The sequence below is a fragment of the Amphiura filiformis genome, chromosome 11 (assembly GCF_039555335.1).
Source record: "Amphiura filiformis chromosome 11, Afil_fr2py, whole genome shotgun sequence".
NCBI classification, from domain to species: domain Eukaryota; kingdom Metazoa; phylum Echinodermata; class Ophiuroidea; order Amphilepidida; family Amphiuridae; genus Amphiura; species Amphiura filiformis.
Window position 1 is genome coordinate 32,922,441 of NC_092638.1, and position 24,570 is coordinate 32,947,010.

Below are 24,570 nucleotides of genomic sequence, written 5' to 3' on the forward strand. Positions count from 1 at the left end.
TAAAACTGCAACTTTTAAATTCGGGTACTTCAAATCAATACAAATAACTGCAACTTTTAAATTGGGGTATTTTTTTTTTTTAAAACCACTACTGCTGTTAATATTGAACGACATTTGACGTAATGGGGTATCAAAATGCGTAAATAAATCATCCTTCTCTGTATGTTGAAATATTGTGAAAACAATTATTAGTTCTGAATCTATAGGCGTATTTATAACAGCTGAGTTACTTTTTGTGCAGACTTTATATTGTCCTAAATATGACACCTGGCCGTGTTATTTAAAAAAAAGAAAAACACAGGCACAATGCCTAGACGGTGATCCACAAGCCTCGGCACACTTTACAGGTTGTCGCTGACCACTTTGGCCCCACATCATTCAATAAACCATTTAGCAACAATTCAGGGACTTTGCTGCTACAAGAGCGCACACCCTAGACATTCCACAAATAACCTTCGCAACCAGGATCAGCTCCCCGAGTTTCGTACAGGTTACAACAAGACAATTAGCAGTCAGTTCCTTGTCCAGGGGAATTTCTAGCCAACTCAATTTTTTTGGAATGAGTCACAAAAACTTCCAGTCATTTTTCATTTCTTGTTATGTTTAGTTTATAATAACGCATACTACAATAACTTCAGAAACATTATTCATCATTCCTATACTGCACATCCAAGATGGCTGCTTATGCCATAGCTGCCATCTTGGATGTGCATGGAAGGGAATTGACCTTTTTCAGTAAACCTATTGCAGGTAGACCTGGGATGTCATCATTGGTTGTCATGCCGATGTGTACATCATTTAGCAAACATCATTACTGCGCATTTTCAAAGCTGTGATGTGCGCATTGACGTGACAGCATCATAAGTCTATCCTCAAAGGCTAACCAGATTTACCAAAAAGGTCAATTCCATTTATGGTTATGCACAGGAGCAAGTTTTCACTGTGTTATCCCCAACCTGACTCACCTCTTTCCTTTCAAATTTCAGTTTGCTATTCTCCTTTTCCAGCAGACCATTCTTGATTACCATATTGAAAGCCTCTTCTTTCAGTACTTTGATTTCCACGTCCATCTGTAAGATATACAAACACATTAAGGTAAGTATTATTAGGTGAGGCTGGGGGGATACAGATTATTTCTATTCTTATGCCTACGCCTGCACTATATACGAGTTCATCGACTATATATTGGGTCACCTTAAATGTGGTGGTGACGTCGATGCATTTTTGCATACGCGGTTTGATACTACGTCCAGCGAAATACATGTACCTATGTCACTATTGAACTTGTAGTTAACCAATGTATAGTTGAGGAACTCATGCATAGTGCCAGCATAGGCTGAATTATGTACAAGTTCTTTGACTATATCGAGATAAGCCTAATCACAAATTTATCGTACCAACACAAACATATGCCAAAATCTAGATTAAAACATTAAAAATAATTTGCAAAACTCATTATTTTTCACTGCACTTAAAATATGCTGCAGATGGTTACCTATAGATGTTAGCAATATAGCAAGTAGCTGGGGCTTGAACCCCGGGCCGCATGCACTAGAAGCAAGTACCCCAAGGTCCCGGGTCCCACCCTTGGGGCTTGAACCCGGGACCTCATGCACCAGATCAAGTACCCTAAGGTCTTGAGTCCCACCCCTAGGGTTTGAACCCAGGACCTCATGCACCTTGGGCTTGAACGCAGGTCCTCATACACCAGAATCAAGTAACCTAAGGTCCCGGATTCCACTCCTGGGGCTTGAACCCGGAACCTCCTCATACACCAGAATCAAGTACCCCAAGATCCCAAGATCCCAGATTCCACCCCAGGGGCTTGAACCCGGGACCATGTGCACCAGAAGCAGTACCCTAAGGTCCCGGGTCCCACCCCTGGGGCTTGAACCCAGGCTCCTGAGTCACACCCATGGGGCTTGAACCTGGGACCTCATGCACCATAAGCAAGTACACTAAGGGCGCGTTCTCACTATGCCTTTTTGATACCAGGACGTGGACTCGATCCTACATCGAGTCCACTTCCAAGCATAGTGAGAACACGAAATAAGTGGTTTCGATCCTACATCCAGGATGTAGCATCGAGACCACCTCATTGAGGTAGTCTCGTACCTAGGACGTGGTATCAAACAGCATAGTGAGAACGCGTTTACAAGTGGACTCGATCCACTTATACCGGAAATGTTGTATACACAACCTTGATGGCCATCGTTGTACTATAATAGGCCTATACAATATACATGTCTACATTATATAATTTTCCATGATAAAATGTAAACATGCATTTTTAACTTAAAAATTCGTAGCTGGTATTATGAACAAATTTATACATGCATGCTTTATTTCATGAATTTACAATATTTATTTTTTATGCGGTAAAAAGTCGAGGGGAAAGTGGATATACACGGACGTTAGTTAGATTCGAGATGCTTGCCGTAGTTTGATGAGCAGCATGCTTCTCGTGCAGTGTGAAAACAACGGCATCGCAGCAAGATACAGATTTTATCCAGTTTCAGAATTAAACAAACGACATTGGGCTTTACAGTATAATACAAAAGAATATTCAGGTGTAATATTCGTTTTTGAGGTGTACATTTTGCTAGACTGAGTTAAAATTACCAATCAAAATTAGTATTTTTGATGGTGATTTGAGAGGTTGTGTTGCGTGTGAATCGGCGTGCTTGACCAAAATCAGAAATAACAACCCGATGTATTTCTCATTTTACACGTATAGGCCTATATAAAATAACAGTTTTAGAGGTGTTTATTTCAGATCTTTCCAAATACATGCATATATCACAAAATAACATATCCATAGATTGAAGGAATATATCAGGGGGCCTGGAAATAAAACATGATCTTTCCAAATTGATAGTCTAGTAAAGTTTGATTTGTGCCGTGAGTTCGCTCAAAACATGCATTGGAACAGAATTTGTGGACGTCATGGTCATGCATTGAAGCGCTTGATATTATAACATCCGGGTAAGTGGAGTCGATCCTACATCAGCATTTTGGTGTTAGTGAGAACGCTTGAAATCAATGTGGACTGAGTCCACTTGTATGTGGACTCGGACCTAGGTACGAGACCCCATGTCTGTAGTGAGAACACGACCTAAGGGTCTTTTTATCTTTTCAGTTTCACAAGCTCTATTGTTCAGAAACGAAAACGCAAGGGATTATGTGAGTTGATCTGTAATTTGAAGTACCAATCAGCTTAATATTTCCATAGAGGTGGATGCCTGCTGTCAATCAAGGCTGGATAAGACAAGATTATATTTATAGAACACACACAGTGGACACACAGTGTGTGGAACACCGGTGTTTTTAGTGGTCTAGCGCCCCTCTCGCTTTTATTTCCTATAATACCTATAATAGGCCTTTGTTATGTTAAAGTGGTTCACATTTATGTGACAAATTGCCAATTCGAATGAAAAGGTCTCCTCTTTTTCCGTAAAATTTAGACACTTCTTTTGTCTGGATTGGCACCAACCCTCTCATCTCACGTTTTCATGTCAGAAATAAGGCTAATGGAACTCGATTGTTAGTTTCCTATTGACCTCCCGCATCACCTTTTCAATTTGACCAAAACTTTCATTATTTTTATAAAAAAGTAAATTATTTGAAAATTGAGATGGAACTAATCAAAATTGAAACTCTCAAAATGTCTGACATACCCTGCTGATCATAATCAGCAGTTTTTCTTAGTTGTAGGGGTAGAGGATGTGGTAAATAATGGAAATTTACGGATTACCTCATCATGTTTCTGGTGATTACAAAATTGCAAATTTCTTTTCATTTTAATTTTTAAAAATAAAATCTTTTCTCAATCTGTTGCAAAATGTCTGTAATGATGATCTAAGCATTAATACCTGTTTTGAAATGGTCTTTCATCAACAATATATACTTTGGTACTGGTGGGTACCTAAATTTGGAGAAAGCTGTTCATAAAATCATTGATTTTGTTGACATAATGGATAATGAAAAGAGACCGAATAATGAATAATGAAATAGCGACCTCGTCCTTTTTTTCAAACATCCAATCGGAAACTAATAATCGAGTTCCATTGGCCTAAACATAACTCACCAAACCGAAAACATAAGTTGTCTTCGTTCAACTTTTCAGTCAGCAACAAAAGACTAGAATAAAAGGATTGTTCACACATACATTGCTAACACTTCAAAATAACAATGAGATCCAAAACTGGGTCCCACCCCTGGGGCTTGAACCCGGGACCTCATACACCAGAATCAAGTACCCTAAGGTTCTGGATCCCACCCCTGGGGTTTGAACCCAGGACCTCATGCACCAGAAGCAAGTACCCTAAGGTCCCGGGTCCCACCCCTGGGGTTGGAACCTGGGACCTCATGCACCAGAAGCAAGTACAATAAGGTCCTGGCTCCCACCCCTAGGACTTGAACCCGGGACCTCATACACCAGAATCAAGTACCCTAAGGTTCTGAACCCAGGACCTCATGCACCAGAAGCAAGTACTCTAAGGTCCCGGGTCCCACCCCTGGGGTTGGAACCTGGGACCTCATGCACCAGAAACAAGTACCCTAAGGTCCTGGGTCCCACACCTGGGGCTTGAACCCGGGACCTCATGCACCAGAAGCAAGTCCTTTAACTGCTGCGCTTTGTGAAGTCTTACCTGCTTTTGTTTCTCCACCACTTTTGGATATTTGCTCAGCTTGGCCCTGCATGCTGTGTTGACGAATCGTAGCTTGAAGTGTTCTTCTCGTAACTCAGCAATGGCAAGCTGATCTTGTGAATGCAGTCTGCTTAATTCATCCAACTGAGCATAGAGTTTTTGTACTCCTTCGATATCAATGAACGGATGAACTGTGTGAAAACAGAAAATTAACAAATTAGGCTATTCCAGAACTTTACAATTCATGCACCTCCTATTGAAGACCTGACCTTATCCCCATACAGGGAGTGTAGATTTTAGATAGAGACACTCATTCACTTAATTCCATTGAAATTCACACTCCCATGTGTGAGGTCAAGTCAGCCATCCACCCTTGTGTCAGCCACACAAGGGTGGATGGATTTGAGCTGAAAAAGCTCGATCAAAAAATGGATAGATGTACAGGGTGTCCCAAAAAAAAAGAGGCCCCTCATTACGCCCTCTTTTTCTCCTATTTCTGAAAAGTTGATCAAATATATTTCGATATGTAAAGAAACCTTTAATTGTTAACTTTAATAAACCAAAACAATTATTTCAATCGGCTCACAACTTTAGAAGATATGCCCTTTTAAAGACAAGTACCCGTTTTCACTCTGTCCACGGATAGCAAACAGAGTGGTTGGGATGGGTCATACTGTGGAGTGACCTGCAAGATCACCAGACCTCACACCACTTGATTTCTTCATTTGTGGCAAAATCCAAATTTGCAAACGTATTACTGCTATATTCGCAAGTATCCGGCGCACAAGATTGGTACGCAAAGCAATTGATGCAATGAGGACTAGGGCTGAAACCTGTATTCGTCAAGGAGGCAACCAGGTAGAGGGCAGAGCAGCACAGTAAACTCACTTCAAAAGAACCAAAGACAAACTAAACAGCCCTTTTCAGGGCTACCTTTTATTCCAAAAAGAGAAATGACTTATGTTGTCAATAAAAAGAAAGCAAGAAACAATAGAGTAAGAAAGTAAAAAACATAATAAAACAAAAAGGCATAAAATAACCGAGAAAAACATAAGTAATTGCAAGTATAGCAAATGAAGTCCCATCCCACATCAATTTAACTTAAATTAATTACACTTAACAAAATCCATGACCCATAAGCGCACAGGTAAAGCCCATTCCCTAAAATAAAGTTGTTATTTTATAAAGTTATCATCGAGGAATGTTTTATATTCATGCATGGTATATGCACTTTTCAATCTTTGAAGTAGCCAAACCTCCTTCGTGGACAGAGTGAAAAACCGATACATTTCTTTAAAAGGGCATATCTTCAAAAGTTATGAGCCGATTGAAATTATTAAAGCTAACGGGTAAAGGCTTCTTTACATACCAACATTTACTTGATCAACTTTTTTGATATAGGAGAAAAAGAGGGCGCAATGAGGGACCTCTTTTTTTTGGGACACCCTGTATATTACTATTCCTCATGATTCCCATTTTTTATTGTAGGGTTGGTTTGAATTCATAATATATTTTCACTTGAGAGACAGACAAACAAACAAACAAACAAACAATCAAACAAATAAATTACAAGTGAAATTTTACTGTGAATAAAGAAATTAGTGAACAAGGTACAATTACCGAATAGGGTGCAACTTGCTAGACTTGAGTCCAGTCCTCGTTTACGGAGTTTAGGGTTAAGGATTAGGGTTGGGGTAGGGCAGTCTTGTAATGAGACTAGTAGAGTTGCACCCTATTCGGCAATCGTTCCGTGAACAAAATGCCACTTATTTTTTCCTGATCCTGACTTGAACCAAAAGAAAAAACCCGGTCCATTTCAACTCGGCCAGAACTCACCCCGATCTGACCTAATAACCCTAGAAGATATATATGCGCTAATCCATAATTCTGAAAAATTATCAATCCGTTCCGCGTTCAGTCCGGGGTATTTAGGAAAGTTTGTACTCACCACGTCCTACAGGCTCAGGAGTTCTGACATAGTTTCTGGGTGACGAGGCTAATCCTGTAACTCTCTCATACAAGTCTGGGTAATGGTCATCAAGACATTGTATGAATACTTGTAAGCCATTTGGTCCTTTGGTATCAATAACATCAATTAGATGTCCTGAAATGGTAATCAAGAATATGGTGAACAACTTGACAGAGAAGACAGACAAGACACACACATGGACAGACAAGACAGACAGATACATACATCAATTAGACATGTTGTCCCTGATCAATTAGATGTCATGAAATGGTTATCCAAGAATATGGTGAACAAGTAGACAGGTAAGCAGTGATCGAATTTAGGGAAAATAAATGGTTGTCCCACGGACAACCAGATTACAATTTCTGGTTGTCCATCTAAGTTTTTGGTTGTCCATAGGCCTACAAATGTGACTTTTTGCTAGATTTATGGTTGTCCGGTGGACAACCGAATCAGTATTTTTGGTTGTCCGGCGACTTTTTTAGTTGTCCCGGGCAACCGGACAACCAAAATTTCGAACCCTGCAGGTAAGACTAAATGTAACATTGTTCAAACCTTGAGGACATTTGGTGTGGACTGGGAGGTCGATTGTTGATGTAGGGCATCGGCAACATGACTGAAATCGAGATGGGATCAAATGAGGTTTTACTGTGAGGTCAAACAGGCATGTTCAATTCAATATCATGGAATTTACAATAACATAAACAGTTCAATAATCTTAACTCGTACAGCACTCACAATAGGTAGGTCTCTTAATTTCAATATTACAAGTTAGTTGTCTCCGAATTACCGAAAGATACAAACAAGACATATTAGATGTCATGAAATGGTTTTCCAAGAATATGGTGAACAAATACACAGATAAGACTAACATTGTTTAAATATTGAGAACATTTGGTGTACGTGGACTGGGAGGTCGATTGTTGATGTACATGTAGGGCATCGGCAACATAACTGAAATCAAGATGGGATCAAATGAGGTTTTACTCAAGCCTTGAAATAAGCGGGGGCGGGGAGCAAATTTGCTCTCGTAAAGCCAACAATTGCTCCTGGTCCTTGTAAAATTCACATCAACCAGGAGCAATGCTCTGAAACAAATTGCTCCTGGTTCCAGTTATGCACTTGATGCAGTAGTGCTGGTATGCTGTATTGTATATGCAGAAATGCTCCTGTTTCTTCAGAAATAGCTCCTGGTTCTTGTAAAATACCAGTGAACCAGGAGCAATGTTGAAAAAAATTGCTCCTGGTTCCAGTCTGCTTATTTCAAGGCTTGGTTTTACTGTGAGGTCAAACAGACATGTTCAATTCAATATCATGGAATTTAAAAATAACATAAACAGTTCAATCAGATAAGCTTAACACGTACAGCGCTCACAATAGGTAGGTCTCTTAATTTCAATATTACAAATTTGTTGTCTCTGAATTATGGCTTGGTAGGCTATCTGAATATTTGATTTATAAAAATAAGGCAATTTATGATTTCTCATTTTATTTTTTTTTTTGCATAAAGGACTGTTCACGAACACTTGTTGCGGGGGCCTGATGCAGAAAGGGGGCCTTTAAAAGTTTTGACCCTCCTAGGGGGGCCATGAAAAAAATGACCATAAATTTTCCTGGGAAAATTGAATTAATATGATTTTCTATGGGGTTGACCCATAACTTTTCATGTCAAAAAGGGGAGGGCCCTGAAATTTTTGGGATCTGAAAAGGGGGGCCCAAACAATTTTAGCGATGAATTTTTTTGCATCAGCCCCCCCCCAACAAGTGTTTGTGAATGGTCCCTAATCTCTCAGAGCCTCTTTAAAGTTAAATATATTAGAAAGAAACGGAAACAATAGAATCAAGTTTTGCTCCAATATCATATAACAATATGCTATACTTAGTTTGAGACTATATTAACAGGTAATGCCGTGGGAAAATAATTGTGTTTATGGGTTGCATGCTGCTTGAGAAGTTGGGTCAGCTTGTTGCAGTAATTTATTTTGCGTGATAAACAATGCAAATGATCAGAAACTTGAACATCACTAGTTCTTGCAATTCAAAACTGCAATGCATCAGTCAAGTTATGTCCCAGCCCCTGGGTATCTGGGATGGCCAGGCCTTGTGCCGGGCTGTATATATTGACATGTTAAACTCCTTAGCTAACTCTCGTCCAAGTCCCCGACCAACTGGGCAATATTTGTGTGTAAAATCCCACCCAAGTCCCAAACGCTGCTTGCAGGGCAATTGCTGTAAACCCAGTCAGTCTATTGCCTTAATGGCTCAAGTGCCCACCCAAATTCCCAGCTCTTTGGACTTGGTCAACTCCCCAATGCCTGACACATGCCCGGCTCTGCAGGGACAAAATTTACATCAACTCCTGGTCAAAATGTTATCAACTGTTCCAATTGACTTGTGCATAATAAACTTTTCTTTGGTTCCCAGGGCGCTCAAAATTTGTTTTGTCCGGGCAGGGTTCTGACCAACAGTCAATCAGGAAACCCTAACCAAATAATATTTTTTGTCCATGGAATGAAAGCGGAACTGTGTAATATAGGAATAGTATTTAGATGTAAAGGGAAGCGTTGGCTATATTATCTTGTGGTTTCTATTACAATAGGCTATTGCACTTAAAACCCATACACCCCCTATGGCAGACATGACCTAATTTCCCACACAGAGGGGTGTAGATTTCAAATCAAGTAGTCCATTCAGGTAATTCTACTTTGCACACTGAATTAGCCAATGCTTTCACCAGATGGACATTGTTATAAATAGTTTAACTAAATAAGATTAAAAGACCTATTTCTGACAATTTGGTGATGATAATAATTATTTCATATTGGATTAGGTTCTGCATGATTTTTGTTATTTTTATATGAATGAGTCAAACCCCCCCCCCCCCCCATTTTCCCTCTATCCTCAAATATATACAGAGAGGTCATTTGAATACTTCAGAATACACTATGTTTGTGTTAAAACTTGATTTAAGTTTTGAAGAAAAAACCCAGCTATATTTTTATTTTATATGAATGTTATGTGTGTAGAATGTTATGTGTGTAGATAACCAAATATAATGAACAAAAGTGCATATAAGCATTGGTAAAAAGGCTGCTTATTTATAAATACTAGCAGTCACCCGTCTTTCACGGTCACTGTCTTTTGCGGTTTACTGTCTTTTGCGGTACTGATATTTTATATAATTTTTTTTAATATTCTATTTAATGTGATAAGTGATGTGAGAGGATATTGTCATTTAGAGTTACAATTAAGGAGGTCAGGTGCAATTTCAGTGTTTGAGTTAATTTTTTTTTATCTGGGGGCACCCCATTTTGAAAGTTGTGGTGCAATTTCACCTGATGCAGCGCAATTTGAAGTGCAGTCTCAGAACAATCAAAATTAATTTACAATTTTGTAGGACACTTATGTTCAATGGGCCTAAATATTTTGCACAGACACAGATTATCGTTCAGCTACTCCTGTATGAGTGACCCAATATCAGACTAACCCTCTCCCATGAGCAGGGTTCATAATTAATTAATGTGAAGTCCCTTAGTTGAATAAATGTAGGCCTTCAAGACATGCTTAGCCTTACCAGACTTGCAACTGCATTGCTGAAAAGTCACCCAATTTTTTTCTTAACCATCTGTTTCTGTCAAAAGTCACACTGAGGAAAATCTTCAAAAGTCACCCATTTGGGCTACCAAACCACAGGTTTGGCAACCCTGATTAATTTGTCCTTCAACATAAAAGTATCAAACTCTTGAACTAATTCAATAAACAAACACTCTACTGTTAACAAATATGTTCTCCATAAAAACAGTCTAATGTTGACTAATTACTTGAATAAACAATACTAATTGCTTCTCCTGTGTAATGGTATGAGTGACCCAATATCAGACCAAAAAAGCAGACAAAGGATCTGCGGGTGTCTATGTTTAAACAGCAACCCAATAGGTGAATGGTTGGTAGTGAATAGGCCGAAAGGCCCTTTCAGTGCTTTTGAAACTAATTAACTTAATTTGACCCCCCTTAACGTAAACAAAAACAAAATTTGACATTTTATTGAAGTGCGCACCACCTTGTTCTCCGCATCACAAAAGCCCGTTTTCCGAAATAATGTAAACCGTAAAAGTTTTTAGCCTCAACAATTCGCCAGTTTCAGTAATTTATTATAGATAAATAATGAAACCTTGAAAATAATGAAAAATTAAATAGTTGCCTCATTATGAGCTGAAAAAATGGGACGATATACTCAGCATTGAGTTTCAAAGGCCAAAAAGGTCATGTCTTTCAACTATATGGATTTCAACTAGAATATCCCAATTTTTGACTAGGTGATCCTATCAGACCAAAGTCACAAATAATGAAATATTGCAATATTGGCAAAATAAATTGGCAAACATAAAAACGAATTAATACAGCTGTCTCTCAACACACGATATTCGAAATTCCCGGGCGCCGAAATTATCTATTTTGCAATGACGTCCCAGTAACACAATGAAGGCTAACAACAATTGAGCACAAATAACTATGACGGCATTGTACTAGACAATTTCGGCATGGGGATTTTGATTATCGCATGTGTACACCCCTGCATGTACTATTGTTGAGTAAGTATTGTCTAACACCTTGTCAGGGTGAAGCATAATAGGTCCTCTCACTTCTTTCTAATAACTACAATTACAAATAATATGCAATATGCAAATAAGCTCATTAATATTCATAAATATGCAAATAACATTACACAAAACTATACAGCAGATCAGGCCACCATATCCAATCACCAAACCAAGTTTAAAGTTGATCGGTTATTCCATTTAGCTGCAGAATAGATTAATGAAAATGTAGGCAATATGCAAATAAGCTCCTCAATATTCATAAATATGCAAATAACATGACACAAAACTATACAGCACATCAGGCTAACATATCCTATCACCATACCAAATTTTATATTAACCCTACTTGGAAATTATGGACAGATAATTATGATTTATGATTTTGGAAGCAATCCGATAAAACCAAATTAATTATTTTTCATTAAAAGCACAAACTTTATCTGAAATTACTTTTTCTGGCAATTGACAACCAAGTTTCACATTTTCAATGCTTTCAATTAAAAATAACTTCCTGCAAATGATCTCCATTTCCTGAATTTTCAGGAAACTTCATTTCCAGGATGTCTCCTGAAAAGTTATATCTCTTTTGTTCTAAAAGTAATTATGCCAATAACAATATGATACCATGTTTTGTTTTTGGTAATAAGTCCCAAAAATAGAGATGGATTTGGAAACTTCATTTTTGTCAAGTATTTAATCATTTACAATTATGGTATATACATCCATGCTTAAGAGACATATATGTCCACTAAAAGATGAGTCCAAGGTTTCAAATTCATATCTCTCAGTTGAAGTGCAGATATAGCATACATGTACAAATACAGAGTGTCCCAAAAATCTTGATACCATTTTGAACAGTTATATCTAAAGTTCACAAAAGGTTCAAAATAATTGCGCCAATTTTTTATATGCAAAGTACACCTCGCGGGCCCGACACGTTTTCTGGATGATTTAATTAATCGGATATAACTTTTGATCTCAAGCTAGTAAAGAAACCAACTTAAACATCTTCTTTTAGCCAAGATATTACTGACTGTATTGCATATCATTTGAGCATAACTCTTTTTTTTCCTGAGAAGTTAAAATGCAATTGTCTAAATTTTATTGTTACACCCTGTATTGGGTTTTGAAGGCCAAAGCAAGGTGCCATCCTATTCCTATGGTATAAATTTTAAAAAAGGTATAAAATAAGGATTTTAAATCTGGAATATCTCACAAAGTTATTTGTCAACTTCATCATGTTCATTTTGTGAGAGCAGTACATTGTGAGTTACGGCTTTCTGGTTCTGAACCCTTGATATGTATATGTTTTAGGATATGATGAGATCAAAGAATTCAATTCAATAAAGAATTATAATGCATCATATCACTTGTTATACTGAATCCTGTTTTTACCACAAAGTTCATTGGACATTGAAAGCAAAATGTACCAAATTTAGGAAATATTATCTACTTCAAATGCGGTTATATTTTGATCACATATCCTGAATTTGTTTAACCTCTACCACATGTACCTTATATTAAAGCCATGATATACTTTTTTTTATTTGTTAGTCTTTAAATTTGGAATCAATATTACCGTATTCGTCCGAGCATAGTCCCACCCGTTTTTTAGGTGAACGTTTTTTTATTTTTGAAATTCGCGATATAATACAAATTTTATGACAAATTTTTTTCAAATAATTTAACAGTCCTCAAAGTAAACTTTCTAAATCTAATGATATGCACTTAATTTATTAAGTGTACATGTATGTAGTTGGGATGAAAAGCCGACGATCAATTGAAAATTTTGACCTTTCATATTGAAGATATATACATTTCCCCCCCCCAAAAAAAAAAGACCTATTTTTTGTGTGTGCTTTTGGGGAAAAAAACCATATCTTCAATACGGTTACAGTATTCAGCAAACTCCCGAGTAATAAAATCATGCTGTAAAAACACAATTACACTGTTTTTGTGTATTTTATCATTAAATTTTACATAGCTTACTTCGATGACTGTTAAATATCAAAAATATTAATTTTTAATCATTTGCCATAAAAATGTACATTATATCGTGAATTTCAAAAAATATAAATTATTTGATATCAGAAGGACATTCTTGGTATACAGAATGCAATTCGATATGTCTGATGTGCTCTCGTGTCCCACCTTGTCCCAAGTACCTCTTGTTCATGACCCAATTGCAGGAGAAAAATGTAGCGTGAACCGCAGCACGCATATATACATACATGTATGTATAACTGTATGTATAACTGTATAGGTGTACAAATACAGTATAATTGAATGTAAAACTGTACATTTCAGTTATATTATATATTAAGTGACCCTCCACCCCCACCCTGGAGATTTGACTCACCAGCTTTCTCTGCTGAGGTTGGATATCTGGAAGAGTTGTCAATTTCTTCATAGTCCTCAAGACTTATCACATTGTGGCTCCTCAGCTTATCAAAGAACTTATAAACCTGTAAAGAGACATAAGGTTTAAACATGGGTGGTGTATATCCATCAAAGAGATTAAGGGGCTGCCAGTATCTTCAGAAAGGGGGGTCATGAACATACTGGGGGTCACAGAAGAAAGGAAGGAAGGAAGGAAGAAAGAAAGAAAGAAAGAAAGAAAGAAAGAAAGAAAGAAAGAAAGAAAGAAAGAAAGAAAGAAAGAAAGAAAGAAAGAAAGAAAGAAAGAAAGAAAGAAAGAAAGAAAGAAAGAAAAAGAAAAAGAAAGAAAGAAAGAAAGAAAGAAAGAAAGAAAGAAAGAAAGAAAGAAAGAAAGAAAGAAAGAAAGAAAGAAAGAAAGAAAGAAAGAAAGAAAAAGAGGATATAGAGCAAAAACATGAGGAGAGATAGACAGAGAAAAGAAAAGAAAAGAAATGAAAAAAAAAGAAAGAAGAGAAGAGAAGAGAAGAGAAGAGAAGAGAAGAGAAGAGAAAAGAAAAGGAAGGAAAGAAAACAAAAGATGAAAGAAAGGAGAAAAGAAAGAACAAAGCAAGTAAGAACTTTAGAAGGAAAGTAAGGAGGGAAGAAAGGAGAAAATGAAACAATGAATGAATACATAATGGAAGAAAGAAAGAAAGAAACAAACAAACAAAAGGAAGAATAATGAAATGAAGTGAAATGAAGAAATGAAATAAAATCAAATTCTGAGCCTGCTTCATGTTTTATTTGAACATACTTACCCTAATTGTCCTTGTGATCTGTTCCCTATTCTGATTGAGGGCTTGCCTCTGCAGCTCATAGTTATGAAACACATCAGACATCTTGATGCTGTTTCTGTAATTATAAAGGATAAACATATTTAAATTTACCTGATAGGCAAGGAAAAAAAAACACTCTCTACAGGCGGATGGTCTTACATGTACTTGCTAAGTAGGGTCGTTTGGTTACGTTTTTTTTTTTATGGAAGAGGCTAAATAACCCTACAAAATTCTTAAAAATTAAGAAACTACAATCATGTGGCTAGTAATTAATTAGGTGGCCCTCACACAAAGGGGTGTATTAAATAACTATGAAAATAAAAGGTTTGTAAATACATAAGATGCAATTGAAGTCAATAATATTCATAAATGCTAGTAGCATCATGACACAAACTAAACAACACAAGGGGTGATCATACTCTATCACCCTACCATGTTAGAAGTTCATTGGGAAAAAAATCTTCAGCATGGAATAATGGCATTTTAGATGAAATATGCAAATAAGCTCATTAATTTTCATAAATATGCAAATAACATGACACAAGACTATACATCACATCAGGCCACCATATACTCACTATATCAAGTTTGAAGTTGATTGGTTATTGCGTTTAAGCTGCAGAGTGGATTAATGAAAATTTGGACAAAAATATGCAAATAAGCTCATTAATATTCATAAATATGCAAATAACATGACACAAAACTATAGAGCACATCAGGCCACCATCCTATCACCATACCAAGTTTGATATAATATTGGATGGCTGAGCATGATACCATAACATATCGGATGAGTCATAAAAATATCGGACGAGCCAACGGCGAGTTCGATATATGTATGACGAATCCGATATGTTATGGTATCATCTAAATAATCCATCCAATATTATCATTATTAGGTTTTCTTAACTCCTAATAACCCTGAAAACATAATAATGATGTTGATCGGGTACTGCATTGGAGCTGCACAGTTGATGATTTTGCTTCCGCCCGGACGGCGGGCCGGACGAACAGCCAACCAACCATCTGGGTGATAACATAAGCCCCACATTATCGTGTGTGTGTGCGGTGGGTGGTGGGGTGGGGGTGGGTGCAAAGAATTAAGAAAACAAAACATTGAAATGGTACATGAATCCAAAAACATTAAGACCAATTGACATTACCCCACTATAAACTCAGTTAGCAACCATGAAAACTTACATGTACAAAGAGATGAGTAGATGGTGTAAAGCAACTTGGCTAACCAGCTTTGAATAAAAGACGATGTGAACATCGATGGTAACTTGTAGGCTAACATAGGACTTAATTGTCTCCTTTTGGATGCTGTACTGTCTGCCCAATATTCTGCAATGTTTTAATGCTTTATATACCAAGCAAACAAGTCTGGTTTACATTCAGGGTTGTTGCATGTTCTACAGAATTCTACAGTGGGCGGTAGCAGGGGCGGCGCCAGGGTATTTTGATAGGGGGGGCAAATATTTTGTTGGAAATTTGTTATGCAGCGCGACAGCGCTGCCCGTCACGCTTGCGCGACGCAGGGGGGTGTCAGAATTTAGAAATTTTTTTAAATGAAAGCACACATGAAGCCATTTGATGCACCATTTTCACCCTTTTTATTTATTTTCCAACCGCATATTTTTATGGATTTCATTCACGGGCCCGACTTTCAGCCCGCTGGTTTTAGGCATTATGGACCTATAGTAAATCCAGCACCTTTTGGCAACAAAATAAGTTCATGGTACAAATGTGCAGGAAGTGAAATATGGTGGAAGCGTTAAATATAGTCATGTGAAGCTTGAAAAAAATTGGCACTTTTAGGCTAAATTGGGGGAAATTTGCGAAAATGGGCCCAAAATATAAAAACCAACAACTTTAAAACCGCGTAGATCAGCATTCCACAAGGGGCAATATGTCCGAAGGGGGAGTTTCCTCCTTCTAACCATGGTCAGGGAGGGCTCCTTTTCTTCTTCTCCCTTCTCTCTTTTCTCCTCTGCCCTTTCTCTCTCCTTCTTCTCTTTCTCTTTTCCCTTCTTTTACCTCTTTTTGAAAATCATAGGGGGCAATTGCCCCCTTGCCCCCTGTGGCGCCGCCCTGGGCGGTAGCTGCCCCTCCTCACTTCTGGATCATCGAGCCTCTCACTAAAGGCTAACTCTTATAATGCCCCAGTTTTTTTGTCGAGGGAGAAGGAAAGAAGAAAGGAAGGAAGAAAGAAGAGGAGAGAGCTTTTTTTCTCCAGTGTGGTTTTGAACCACCGACCCCTCAGGTGAGATGTGCACAGGCCTACCTTGCCACAGGGGTTTAGCTTGGGCGGCCAAGCTTTCCGTCACCATATGACTGTTGGCATGAAGACGCAGTTGCATCATGTGGGATACCTGCCCAAGCATATGCTTTTGGAATTGAGGTGTTTTGATGTTTGGTAGGGTTAGTGTATCAATATTGGAGCTCACTGCACATCACGCAAACTCAAAGAACATGTGTATTTTTAATACTGAATTTATCCATAAAGTGTCCAGTATTAAGCCTGGTGGATAGTCACAGCGTTTTTCTCGCAGCGGCAAATCGCCGCGATTTTTTTTCCCGCCGACGAACAGCGACTTTGTCGCACTTGTTCAGCGGAAAACGCTAGCGAGTCCATTTTTTGCCGCCGACGGAGTTGCGATAGAAAAATTTCCAGTTGAAATTTTTCTACTGAAAAGCGATTTTAGCTGGCGATTTTCTGTCCCAAGTAAGCATGAAGAAATCACAGACATCATGGCGAACTTGACCGACGAACAATATCCTCATACGTCGGGGTGATTATCGTGATGTCCAAAAGAAAATTAATTCCTGGCAATCCATTGCTACTCGTTATTAAATATCGAAGGTGTGGATGCAGGGAAGAGATAGATCTTTTCAGCACAATTTAATAGTCAGTATGTGCATTAGTATGTGCGGTGATCTAGGCTACTTTCATGATCCTCAGTGGTAGACGGATCCAACGAGCCAAATCATGGACAGGATTTGGTCGGCCATTACTGGGTCCCCGCAGTACCAAACTGGTGTTGTGATTTCCCAACTGGGTGGATTAAAGCCGCTTAAAATTCGATGTTAGATTCTTTTGTGTTGTCAACTGCCATCATTATTTTGTCTAACACGGGTGATAGAATGCAGTTTAAAATACCCTCCAAGGCCGCATCATTTCACATTTTAGGTGAGATGGGGCGACGGGGACCCAGCTATGGCTGCCATTGAGGTGTAGGAATGCGTGAAATTGGATTCGTCTATAGGGCCTACCATTTACTGTATAATTATTATTATTATTTTACTACAGGCCTATAGAGGGTATCCACTTTACTCATCGTGACTTCTAACAAAGGCGCTGATTCCCGTAGTATTCCTCATTCAAACCAATTCAATGCACGACCTCGGAGTTACCTGCATGACTTTGGCGGGCTATTTTGAAGCAGTCATGGTTACACATGCAGGTACTTGTTTTGAAAGTCCTAAACAAGGTATAGCAGTCGCTGATAGGATATGCAACTTATAGAACACGGATAACCTCTATTAGGTTTTTTAGCCTGACCGTTTGACTCCGCCGGAGTATTGGCCAATGTGCAAGACTATTATTTTCCTACATGTGATCTATTTCGCGGCAAATATTCAAAACACAAGAAACTGGAGAGAGAGAAAGAAAATCTTAAATTGTCCTTCAGAAATCACTGGTATCCTATTATATTTCATACGAAAATGACACTGTTATAAAATGCATAAAAATGGAGAAGACGCTATTATTTTGGCAACATATGTCACCATAATAGACTGGCAACGCCAGCCTATAATTTTTTTCTCGCAATTGAAAGCGTGATAAGTCGCACACTTTCGCCGAAAAGTCGCACACGTTGGCGAGAAATCGCGGCGATTTGCCGCTGCGAGAAAAACGCTGTGACTATCCACCAGGCTTTACTTGTTTCTGAAATTGCCACCGGCATTCTATCACTTACACCCTGTGTATATACATGTGGGTGGCATCAACATTGATTCTGTTGTTGCATATTAAAAACATATTATGATAAAACATGCTGTTATTGATGTCCTTGAGATTTTGTTTTTGTTTTTATAGATGGTTTTTGTTTTGAGAAAATCAGATTTGACAGAAGGATATTTGGCGAGTGTGGGTGGGTTTCTGGCCTATACCTGTGTGGTATCTCAATAAGGAAGTCCTGTTCTACTTATTCTTCAAACAAATATAATAAGATAACAATAGTGTGGGTGACACATGTTTTGTTATTATGATTTTATATCGCTGAAACTCATGTGACCCATAACATCAAATCCCAGTTAAGGGACCGTTCACAAACACTTGTAAGGGGGGCCTGATGCAAAAGGGGGGGCTGAAAATTTTGACCCTCCTAAGGGGGGGCTCTGAAAAAATGACCACATATTTTCCTGGGAAAATTGAGTTTATATGCTTTTCTATGGGGTTGACCGATAATTTTCATGTCAAAAAGGGGGGCCCTGAAATTTTGGAGGTCTGTAAAGGGGGGGGCCCGAAAATTTTTTGCGATGAAATTTTTTGGCATCAGGCCCCCCCTTACAAGTGTTTGTGAACGGTCCCTAAATATAGTCAAAATTTAGATTTAAAATTTCTTAAAAGGTGTCATGTTTTAAACATTAGTGTGGATAACATGTTTTGTTATTATGATTTTTATTGCTGAAACTCATGTGACCCAGTTGTATAGTCAAAATTTTGATTTAAAATTCTTGAAGGTGTCCATGTCCTGATCCACATGCAGCCTTGTCTCCACATCCCGGACCCCACATCAAGCGCTTTTTCTCCTCAGTGGCGGCGCCGGGAATTTTTTTCGGGGGGGGGGAGGCAAAGTGAATTTCAGGGGGTAAAATCAACAAATTTTGCGCAAAATTACCGCAAAAAGTGGAAATTTTTCACAATTTTGGGTTTTTTCGGGGGGAGGGGTAACAGTTCTCTTTTCTCCACTTTTTCTCCTTCAGAATGGGACCTTGTGAAATAAGATGTTTTATTTGGATTTTGTGCTTCAAAAATTATGTTCAACTGCTTACCCCACATGGGGGGGGGGGTACATGTATCATACCACTGAATATCTGAAATATCACTATAATACCAATTTTTGAAGAAATTTGAACCCAAAGTCAAAATGGCCAAATTTAGGGACCGTTCATTATTTCTACCGGAGGGGGGGCCGGGAGCAGACAGAAAGTCACTGCCGAAAACTATATGACCCCCCTTCTCCGATAATAAAAATCATATGACCCCCCCCTCCGAGCTACATGAAAATCATATGACCCCCCCGCCCCCCACCAACCAAAATAGAAAGTATTGCTGCATGCTACAGAGGAGTGGGGTCTTTGTAATTTTGGTTACAGGGATGTGCCACACAGACCTTTGAATGCTGACTTTCTCGCATCTGTACCATTTTTCATCACCATGTAGCAGTGATGTCATTGTGCATTTCATTTATAGGCACAGCTTCAAGTAGCTAGTGGACACTTTAAGCGCTGAAGTATGCACATGTAATGACGCGCATAATAGATGAGCGCATGGATCAGCTGCCTCAACGCATCACGTCACTGCCACATATCAAACTGAAAAATTATGCCTTTTAATAAAAGGAATAAAAAGTAGTGACATCTTACCATAAATCAGTGATGTACAGTGGCATAGATTTCTTTTTGACATGGGGGGATGGGGTTGGAAAAAAGTATAGTGAATCCAGCACCTTTTGGTGGCAAAATAAGTTTATGGTTCAAATGCGCGCAAAGCGCTAGAAACATTTTGATATTTTAAAGCTAAACTGATGAAATATGGTGCAAAAGAGGAATAAATGCGTGCGAAGCGCGCGAAAATTTGCACTTTTTGGGCTAACATGGGCAAATATGTGGTCAGAAATCTATATTCAGGCGTCAACATTGGGGGGATGATTGTATGGAGCATCCCCCTGGCAAAATATTGGGGGATCTACGCCTATGTTGATGTATCAATTAGACTCAAATCCACTTTTTGCCAGACTCGGACACCAACAGACTCGGTTCGACTCAAACTTGGACACAGAAGGTCCAATTAGATCCATGTAAATTGTGAAATGATTATCTAAAAATGTCAAAATAGATCTCAAATGTGATTCAAAATTTGTTGTCATTAGAGGATTGTACGTTATTGTATAGTATGTTACAGTTAGTTATATATCATTATACCATTATATCATTCCAGATCTTGGTCATTGTTAAAGTCCACAATAAAGAACAAGACAAGACAGGACAAGACAACAAATACTAGTAGTAGTTATTAATGACCAAGATCTGATTTCTTCACACATGATCATGTGATGTCGGCTATCCTGGAATATGCAACAGCTCCATGCAGTTTTCATTCACTAAAATGTTCGGAAATCATGACTTGATGAAGATAAAGAAACTTCCACTTCCTTCTTGTACAATGTACTCACTCCACTTGCCAGGCCCAGGGCCAGGTTTACAGTAAACTTTACCGTGTACGATGAACTGGGGTTGAATAGTGCGAGTGATCATGCGTTATTTCTCATACGAAGATGTTTGTTGTAATTATGACAGTAGGCCGACATACACAAAGATACAGTGCACAACAAAATAAATAATTTTTTTGTTGACAAAAAGGTAAATTTCTACGTCAAAACAATCACATTTCCAGAAGAAAAACCATCATGAGATCACCTGTCATGTTCGCCATGGTGAATGTGATTGTTACTGTAACATACTAGTAGTAGTTATTAATGACCAAGACATATTCCAGCTAGCTCAAGTCAAGACCCTGAACGCCTTCAGTATCAAAATGCCAGGCATAGCATGCCCGATCACTTCGTGTGACTACGCCACACCAGAGGACGCCACACCTGACCTCACTATTGCGCTACTCAATCTTCATGGCAAACAACACGACACGCCACCCCAACCAGGTGGTGCAAAAACTGAAAAGGTTAAACGCCCTACAGTGTCCCTCGGGGCACATCAGAGAATGGACATATTTCCTCTCCAGATGGAATGACTACAAAACTGCCACCAAAATAACTGGTGCAAACATTGTAATCCAGCTCCTTGAATGCTGCGATGACCCCCTCCGCAAGGATTTAACACGCACAAATGGGGGCATCACACTCACTGGGAAACCTGAAGAGGATGTCTTGAAAGCCATGAAAACACTCGCTGTTCGTCAAGAAAATATCATGGTTTCACGTGTCCAGCTACATGACATGCGACAAGACAGAGATGAGCCGCTACGGAACTTTGCCGCCCGTCTTCGTGGCCAGGCAGGGGTGTGTAATTTCATTGTGCCCTGCCCAAATTGCAACCAGAATGTTGACTATAGTGAGCATGTACTACAGGACGCCATCTCTCGTGGCATCAGCGACGAGGAAATTCAACTGGAGCTCCTTGGGGAGCAGAAACAGAACATGACTTTAGAAGAAACTGTCAGCTACATAGAGGCAAAAGAGAGCGGAAGCGATCCGCCACCCGCCTACAAGGTAACATAGCCTCCACTGCTGCCACAAGTAGCTACCGCTCAATGAAGAAGGCAGATAACACTCATCAAAGACACATTTGCAACTATTGTGGTCGTAAAGAGTCACATGGCACACGTCGCAAGGACCGTGAGCAGTCATGCCCTGCATTTGGCCATGTGTGTGGAAAATGCAGTGTTCGGGGCCACTTTGGCGCAGTTTGCAGCGGTGGCGGCCGCAAAGGACATTCCAAAGAACCTACTAATCAAAGAAAAGGCACGACAGACACAGAAAGCGCCATATTTGACACACTTTGCAGCATTGACAATGACTCTATATAATGTGTTTAATGACTCTAACCTATGTAGTTTAGATGCAGGAGGTAGTCCTGTGATCAATCTTGACCATCATGTCTATAATAATCTGTGTAAAACTTGGGAACGTCGGGCATCTGATCCCCAACCCCTTATAGATGTAGCCATTTGTGCGCTCCCTTCAGACTATGATACGCTCGGCCTTCACTTGCCCGCGCCCCAAGTACTGCCTACTACCGCGCAATAGCTGACACTGGCTGTCAGTCATGTCTGGCAGGTACCAAACTCCTCCAGCGCATGGGTCTGCAAACCCACCATCTCACACCGGTCACTATGAAAATGAGTGCCGCTGACAACAAAGGCATACGCATCCTCGGGGCACTTGTTCTTAGAATCTCGGTACAACAAAAGATGGTACTACCCTACAAACACGCCAAATTGTCTATTTCACAGACACAAATGACAATCTGTATTTAAGTAAGCAGGCATGTATTGACCTAGGGCTGATATCAGACAGATTCCCAACAATTGGAGAAACTCAGCCGGCGTGTGCATCCGGGATAGCAAACAGCGACCAGTCAGCAACTGACCCTAAACTAAACTCATGGTAATCTCTTACTGCCCCATGCGCTTGCCCCCAACGCCAAGCGCCCCCACCACCCCCAGTGACACCCCATTTCCAACCACTGAGGAGAACCGTGGAAGACTTGAAAATTTTCTGCTTGATTATTATGCATCATCTACTTTTAATACATGTGAACACCAGCCATTACCAATGATGCAGGGCCCGCCCCTCCGCCTCATGATTGACAACACTGCCAAGCCAGTCGCGTATCACACCCCTATCCCTGTACCCCTACACTGGAGGGAGGATGTCAAGGCTGGCCTTGACCAAGACGTTCGCCTCGGTGTCATTGAACCAGTTCCTGTCGGTGAGCCAGTGACATGGTGCCACAGGATGGTAATCTGCCCCAAAAGAATGGTAAACCACGTCGCACTGTTGACTTTCAGCCCCTTAACAAGCACGCAACTCGCGAAACCCACCACACACAGTCTCCTTTCATTCAGGCAAGATCTGTCCCTCACAGCACAAAAAAGACAGTGTTTGATGCGTGGAATGGGTATCACAGCGTACCACTGCATGAAGAGGATAGACACCTCACTACATTTATAACCCCATGGGGCGGTACAGATACCGTGTTGCACCACAAGGATACCTTGCCTCTGGTGATGGTTATACTCGTCGTTCTGACGAGATCATCACTGACATACCCAACAAAACAAAATGTGTGGATGACACACTGCTGTGGTCTTACAACATTAAAGAGTCTTTCTCCCAGGCAGTCCGCTGGCTAGATCTAGGTGGTCGCCACGGTATCACCCTTAATCCAGACAAATTTGTCTTTGCCAAAGACACTGTTGAATTTGCAGGGTTTGAAATATCCCCCTCATCAGTGAGACCTTGCCCCAGCCTCTTTGATGCCATTGAGAAGTTCCCTACCCCGCGCAACATTACTGACATCCGCTCCTGGCATAGCCTGGTCAACCAAGTAGCTTATGCCTTTGCCTCAGCGGAAAAGATGCTACCATTCCGCTCGCTACTTAGCCCAGGTACCCCATTTACATGGACGGAGGAACTCAATGACCTGTTTGAAGAATCAAAGCGGATCATCATAGAGGAAATCTCCAAAGGTGTCGAGATCTTTGACAAATCTCGCACCACGTGTCTTGCCACAGATTGGAGCAAAACTGGGATTGGCTTTTGGTTGCTCCAAAACATTGTCAATGCACAAAACCAGACCCATTCTGCTGCAAGACAGGGTGGAAAGTCACCCTGGTTGGTAGCCGTTTCACAACCCCTGCTGAGTCCCGCTACCACCCTGTAGAAGGGGAAGCTTTGGCTGTCGTGAGACGCATTAGATAAGGCACGCCATTTCGTCCTTGGTTGCGATAACCTGATCATTGCAGTTGACCACAAGCCCCTCCTCAAGGTCCTTGGTGATAGATGCTTGGAGGATGTCCCTAATCCACGACTTCGCAACCTGAAGGAAAAATCACTCCGCTATCGATTCCGTATAGTCCATGTTCCAGGTGTTCGCCACAGAGCAGCAGACGGAGTCTCCGCCACCCGTCAGCAAGTCCAAGGGCATGTACCTCCCAGATGATGTTGCTACACTGCATCACGATACAACATACCTCCCCTCACTCTGCTTGAATGCACGCACGTACATATCGCCCACATCTATCACATGTTCACATGAGCCTGATGCAGTGGCGGCTATGTCCACCTCCCTTAGTGCCCTTAAGTCTATCACATGGGACGATGTGCGCCTGGCGACAACAAGTGATC

General features: G+C 39.9%; 1 protein-coding gene across 5 annotated transcripts in view; it reads right to left on the reverse strand.

The window, feature by feature from the left end:
* LOC140164745 (caspase recruitment domain-containing protein 11-like) overlaps nt 1–24,570 on the reverse strand; it is a 70,485-nt gene that overhangs the window by 33,840 nt on the left and 12,075 nt on the right. For all 5 annotated transcript variants that reach the window (XM_072188108.1, XM_072188110.1, XM_072188109.1 and 2 more), the window contains exons 3-7: nt 14,399–14,492; nt 13,582–13,687; nt 6,601–6,756; nt 4,653–4,843; nt 966–1,070 (exon numbers count right to left, since the gene is read on the reverse strand). In XM_072188108.1, the coding sequence (XP_072044209.1) occupies nt 966–1,070; nt 4,653–4,843; nt 6,601–6,756; nt 13,582–13,687; nt 14,399–14,479 (639 nt within the window). In that variant the 5' untranslated portion in view covers nt 14,480–14,492. The remainder of the gene's footprint in view (nt 1–965; nt 1,071–4,652; nt 4,844–6,600; nt 6,757–13,581; nt 13,688–14,398; nt 14,493–24,570) is intronic.